This window comes from Eschrichtius robustus, chromosome 6 (assembly GCF_028021215.1).
Source record: "Eschrichtius robustus isolate mEscRob2 chromosome 6, mEscRob2.pri, whole genome shotgun sequence".
In the NCBI taxonomy this organism is placed as follows: Eukaryota; Metazoa; Chordata; class Mammalia; order Artiodactyla; family Eschrichtiidae; genus Eschrichtius; species Eschrichtius robustus.
The window spans coordinates 30031231-30038210 of NC_090829.1; the positions used below are offsets into that span (position 1 = coordinate 30031231).

Genomic DNA, 6980 nt, shown 5'->3' on the forward strand with positions numbered 1-6980 from the left:
ACCAGGAAATAATACTTATACAGTACTTGGAACATTGCCTGGTACATAGTAAGTGCTTAAGATGTCTATTCTTATTTAACCCTTATAAGCACTCTGTCAAGTAAGTATTATTTTTGTTAACATCCCCTTTTTTATATATTAAAATTAACTGAGGCTTAAAGAAGTTACATACCTTCCCTTAGTCAGCAGCAGAACTGGGACTCGCACCCAGGTCTGAGAGACTGCTGCCCTTACCAGGAGCGTTGTGAGCAGAGGAGTCTGCAAGAGGCTCCTGGTGTCATTCCGGCGGCACGCGGAAGGCAGAGGCAGGACTAGTCCAAGGGAAGGACTTAGCGTTGCCTCAGCTCTAATATAATCCCGTGGAATCTACCCACATACCTTGGAATTCCAGGATATTTCAATACATATATACTTACACCTACACATCTGTATAGCAACAAAAACAGCTAATCAAACATTTTGTTCTACCATTTTCTCTGTTAAAAACAATACCTGTGTGTATTCATTTGCCTTCCTTTTTCTCTAAGATTTCCAGTACTATCACACCTGAGAGCTTTCTGAAGGCTAACTTTGATGTTCTTTTATGATACTATTGAAGTTAACTGCCTACCTGTGTGTAATGAGAATCGAATTTAATGCAGAGTAGGTTTGCTCCATTTCCTGCACATTTACCTTGTTCCTTCTACAACCCGAGGACTGAGGGTTATGAATCAAGGGAAGGAGAAGATGGGAAATGAAGACCTACTCAAAACTAAGCAAATTAACAGAAGCTGCAGGAATAGATACTACTTGGTAATAAGCTTGAACAGGAAGATAAATTTGGTGTATGGCTCAAACCGTTTAGCTCTCGCTTCTATAATGTGACAGCTGTGTATGTGGTGCGGCTCTCTGCTTAGGTTCTTTCTGAAGTGTAGCTTCTGAGGTACCATTTCGTTTAAGTTCTCAACCTTTCTGAGCCCACACAGATCAAGAACTTATCGTGAGACTTGTGTTCCCTTGTCCATCCATCTTACACTTTCTAATGAACTGTTGCAGCTTTCAGACTTGGTCTATACACTGGCTTTCTCTTGTGGCTTCTGTAGAAAGGTATGCAGAACTTAAACATTAACCCTACCCAATTAATTTGTTCTCCCTATGTTTTCACCGAGTCAAGAAGTCTTCATTTTGTTAGGAAAAATATCATGATCCTTGTATTTCTGTGTCTTGTTTTGTTTCATGTAATACTTTTCAGTTTTTGCTACCTTGCATGATAATTCATCCTGGTTCTTCTCACCTTCTTCAGTTTATTGCATTCTTTAAAATGGTCTTTCAGCTCTAAAGGAGTCTCTGATTATTCTCCCCTTTCTAGGAAAATGTCTCAGGAGCCGTATCACAGCTGTCCCTTGGGGAGATCCCGGCTACGGCACAGCCTTTTGTATCCTCAGAAGAACGGAAGGAGCGGTGGGAACAGGGCCAGGCTGATTACATGGGAGCAGATTCCTTTGACAACATCAAGAGGAAGCTTGACACTTACCTCCAGTAGAAACACTGCCCTTTTCCGTGGACACATCCACTTCACAGGCACTTGTTACTGATACTTAGTATCTAGAGCTGGGTTAAGAAAGGTCTGTTACAGTTGCTAGAGGCTTTCATTAAAATCCATCAGATGTGGGTGGAGGGTTTTGCAGGACAACTGGTGAGAACTGGGCAAAAGTTAAGTAGCAACTCTGTTATATGAACGACAGTTCTGCTTTTTAACCCTCAGCTTGTATTCCAGAAATTCTCAATTATGCTGATTGCCAACATACGTGGTAAGGGAAACTCAAATCTTAAGCTGTTAAGATGGCTGTATCAACTCTTAAAATGTGCCAAGCCAGGCTCCAAACCAGTCTCCCTTCAGATTGGGACACAGTACCTGTCTCTTGCTTGCTTGTTGTACCCTTCACTAGACCTGCATTTTAGAATCGCCCAGAGGCTGCCAGAGTGATTGTAATTCTGCTTTCAGGTAAAGACAACCTATAATAACACTGCTGAGTGATTCATAAGCATATCAACAAATGGTGTTAACCCATTTTATTTCCTAGTCTTAGTGTCTGAAGATGTTCACCAGTTTTCTATGTACAGTAAGGCGGCATGCTAAAATGCTTTTTGTTCAGTTCTGTATATCTGAAAACAGCAGTGTGATGGTTACCTACAGTGGCACCTTGTATGAAAAATAAAGATTTATTGACATATCTTGGTTGTCTAATTCAATTAGGGGCACCCACTCCCCTTGAAAAAATAGTATTAGGGAATTTTTCATAATTTGTAGAATTTGTGTTTTAAAAACCAGTGTAAAACTTGACACTGAAATATATGCTTTAAAAGTTGGTTTCTAGATATCAAGAGATATCTGCATCTAGTGTTCTCCAGTGATGGTGATGGATCTAATAGATGGAGGAAAGGGAGATCAAATTAATCTGTCACCCACAGTTCTGTATGAAGTGGGTATTCAAATCTTAGAATATTGTAACCTTAAAATCATCATAGGTTCATTGTCAGTCTCTAAACATACTCAATCTTTCAGGACTGTTACAATCAATCAGTACCAGACCCAATGTCTTCTAGCATTTTTATCCATGGCTTAGAATGATAGAAGTATAAAGCATATTTATTCAATGTACAGGTGATTCTAGGTTGCAAGGATGGCAAGCTAGTGAAGGGTATGATCTAAAATGTCGTTTTAAAACTGAAGTGAGTAATCAGAAGTCATTCTCTTGAAGAAAGCAAGAGAGACCATGACAAGAAGCGTTAGAGGTTTAACTGGCCAGAAGCCGCAGTGGCTTTTAACCTTCAAGATCACCTTCTTTTATTTCCACAATAGCCTATTGGTTACACAGGTCAGCCCTATTCAATAAGGGTGTGAATGAATATACAGGGTATGGAAACCTGGAGGGCAAGAATGTATGGGGGGGGGGGGCCACCTTGGAGGCTGGCTACCAGAAGAGCTTAAGAAGAACCTGAGGACTTAACCTAAAATTGTAAACTGTTAAATGACAAACGATTTCTGAAGATAAAATAAGCTACGATTATTTGGACTGTGGAAAATGAGTTGCTGTGATCTTCAAAGTACATGAAGCACTACCAGAGATTTAAGTGCCTCTGCGTGTCAAGGTGCCATGGTACAAAGACCCCTCAAGATACTCCTAGTCCAAGAATCTCTGCATTGAGAGGTATGAGCTGAACTCTTCCAATGAGAATCCAGTGCATAGAAAAATCTGGCTAAACTGAAATTAAATTCATTATAGTGTAATTTGCAAGTCATACAAATAGAGTCTGTATTTCTGGACAATCGATTTGTGCCTAATTTTAAAGTTCATTTCAGCCCTCCGTTGCTTTCACAATCTCAATGGTCATAAAGATGTATCTGATTTCAAGGAAATACTTGAGCGTATTCCAGAAATTACATCTACCAAAGCATTAATTCAGTCATCTTAGTTTCACATCAAACACAATTTGAGTTGACATATATATTTAAGACAGACAACACAATAATTCATTGAACAAGCACTTAAGTACTGACCATATCACACATGTGATGGACATTAGAAATACAGGAGTGTACAAAACAGACATAGTTCCTTATGTTCCAGTAGGAAACAGACTGAAAGAGAAATGAACATGTATAATTGCAAATTATGCTAAATAAAGTACACTGACAACAGAAAGTCCAGCTTTAGGGCAGTCAGGAAAGACCTCCTACAAGATGATGATGAAGCCAGAAAGAGAGGCTCTGAGGTAGCCAACAGGGAGTGAGGAGAACGAAGAATATTCCCTTCAGAGGAAATTGTGCGAGCAGGCGAGAACTTGGTGGAAATAAAGGCTTATAAAACAGGATGGAGAGGTATGCAGTGGCTTCATAGGTGAAGGTATGGGCTTTGGATTTTATTTTAAATTCAACAGCAATTGATTGAAGTTTTATTAATGTAATTTATATTTAACTTTTTATTAATGGGGACTTACAGAGACATACAAAGGTAAGCAGAATAGTATAAAGAACCCCCATCACCCAATTTCAACAATTGTTTCATCTGTATCCCCACCAACTCTTCCCCTACTAGACTATTTGGAAGCAAATCCCAGATAAAAGATTTCATATGAAATATTCCCATATATATCTTTAAAACATAAGGACTTCAGAAAATTATCTCACCAAGAAACTACTAATGCCAAATGTCCTCCATTATTTTGTGTTTTATTTCCACTTTGATCTTATTAAGATCCAAGTAAGGCCCATACAGTGCAATTGGTTGATACACATCTGATTCCGTCGTGTTTCTTAACCCTCCCTTCTTGTTTGTTGTTGCCTTGCAATTTATTTACTGAAGAAACCAGATGATTTGTCCTGTCTCCCACATTCTTCACTTTACTGATTGCAACTTGACATGTTTCCTTGTATTTTGTATTTCTCATAAACTGATTTAGAGGGCCAGTCAGATTAAGGTGTGATTTTTTTGGGGGGGGGGCAATACTTTATATATTGTTAGGTACTTCCAAACCTCCAGTTATCTTATGATATTAACTGCCATTGATGATCATTGCCTAGATACAGTATCTCACTGGGGTTGCAAAGTGGTGATACTCTCATTTATTAGCTGAAATATTTCTATATACTTCCATTCATCAGTAATTTGGTTACCCTGAGGTTGTTTCTATTAAAAGGGCAGGATAAATGCTTGATTCTTTCCCTTCACTCACTAGTTAGTATATAAAATAAGGAACTGGTTTAACAGTATCCTCCAAAGGTGGTTTTGAGGAGGTTTATTCTAGTATCATTATGAATTAATGAATTTTAATACAGTTTGTTCAACTCATTGCCAGTCCTTCTTAAAGAGAGTCTAATTGTCTTACCTTTGTGATTTACATTTTAAAAACACTGGTTCTGCAGCTGGTGGAAAATAGCTTAAATGAGAACAAGAGTTGATGGGAAGGCAAGTTAGTTTACTGTAGTGGTCTTGGAGAAAGACAGTGGTAATCCAACATACCTTCCACCAGGGTGAAGGCAGTAAAGCTGCTGATGGATTGGATATGAAGAGAGAGGAAAAAGGAGTAACTGAAACTAGAGGCTTGAGCAACTGCATCTCCAACCTGGCTGCTCCTGAAAAACACTGGACACCTTGTAAGTACAGTTTCTTGGGTCTCATCACTATAGATTATGAATCAGTGGGCCTTGGTTGAGGTCACAGTATCTCTACTCCAAGTAACTGTCAAGCAATGACTGTGACCCAAATGACATTTGAGAACCACTTGATACATTCAGAAAGTGTTTACACTACATACAACAGGGAGTCAGGGTTTTTAGCAGAAGATGCATGGAAAGGTGAGGTGGGGGTTACACAGTAGGGGACTCAACTGCTGATCAGTAAAGGCTTTCCAGAAGACAAACTCGGCTCCTTGAGTGATGTAGGAAACATTCTTATAAATAACATCTATAAATATAATTGTATAATGTCTACCGTTTAATGTCAATGAAACTTGGGGCATTAAGCTAAGTAAGACTTGGCTTCTCCTTAAATAAAATAGTCTGCCACAGTTTGCTTTTTTTCCCTCTGCTTATTATTACAAATAGATTACTATTTTTATACTTGGGTATGTTATTTGATAACTTATTTCTCTGAGTTTCTGATGCTGAAATTCAATCTCCCTTAAGTGAAAATCTGTAAGAAAGCAAAAAGAGGAAAGACAATATTTATTAGGTATTTATAGCTTAATTTTCATGTCAGTCCTATAATGTATATACAGTATTCTCATTTTGCAGATAATCAAATAAGAAAGGTAAATAATCTGCAAAGGACTTTGATTCAGATTTGTGTATGCTCTAAAACTAGGCTCTGCCTTAAATAAATGAATGATCAAAACAGACAATGAGATCAGAGAAATGGGCAGAGATCAGAGTAACCTCTGTATATAACCAGAAATATAAATGCCAGAAATCTAGGAAGTAACACAAATAATGGAAAAGCTTTCAGTTTGCTTGCTCTGAGGATAAGGACAATAGCCTTGAAATAGAACATGGGAAATAACCTTTTACAAATGCTTTCCTAAATAGGCTGCCTGAAATTGTATTATAAAAACGGGTAAGAAAATTCAATGATAGAATTGTCCTGAATTTTGGCTTGGACACAGTTCAGCTTCACAACATATATATAGACTTTGTATCTTAAAAGCCTATACAGGAAAAAAAAAAAAAAAAAAAACCTAGACAGAATTATCCTGTTTTCACAGTTGTTTCATTGGCCCAGAAGAGGGAAAACTTCTGTTATATGACTATGCTGCGATACCGTGATGTATTCAGGGTCAACATCCCTTTAGAGGTAAGGGCTCCAGACACCTATACTAAGCCACTCAACTCTTGTGATTTACTTATTCTGTGTTCACTTTTAAGTTTTTGAAGTTAATTGATGTCCAGTCTATCAGCTACCACTGCTCACTACTGTCTGCCTAAAACAAAAATAGGAAAAGAGGCAAATGTTCAATAACAGGGCCTTTGAACACTAGTTCTTTTCTACTGAGTCAAGTATATGGATTTACTGAAATCTGTTATTTTAGGTGGTCAGAAGCCTTCTTTGGCTTCTGGGCCCCTGGTTGAGATGAACAGAAACCTAGTCTTCAGATACCTAATATCGCCTTATTGTTGTGGCCAGGTAATATGCAATCTGAACAAGTAAGTGTATTTTGGAACTCTCCATCTGTATCACAAGAGATCACAAGACTCAAAGCCTTTTTTTTTAAATTGAGGAAAGATATCAAAGCATCAGACTGGGGGGTGGGGAGGAGGATTAAACATATCATCTGGTGTTAACTTTTTGTGTCCCTATTTTTTATACAACGTAAGAGAGAAAAGCTCTAAACTGAAAAGGCTTACGTAATTTATTTTAAATAGTATTTAGTAAAGGCTGTTAACTTTTGGAAGGAAAGAGTTGACAAATTTACCATAGGAAAAAGCATATAATATGCATAAA

At 37.9% G+C, this 6980-nt stretch overlaps 1 protein-coding gene across 1 annotated transcript in view; it reads left to right on the top strand.

The window, feature by feature from the left end:
• Positions 1 to 2215, top strand: part of GYG1 (glycogenin 1) — a 37533-nt gene extending 35318 nt beyond the window's left edge. Inside the window, exon 7 of the mRNA XM_068546068.1 lies at positions 1349 to 2215. Coding sequence (XP_068402169.1) covers positions 1349 to 1522 — 174 coding nt within the window. The 3' untranslated portion in view covers positions 1523 to 2215. The remainder of the gene's footprint in view (positions 1 to 1348) is intronic.
• Positions 2216 to 6980: the final 4765 nt, after the last annotated feature.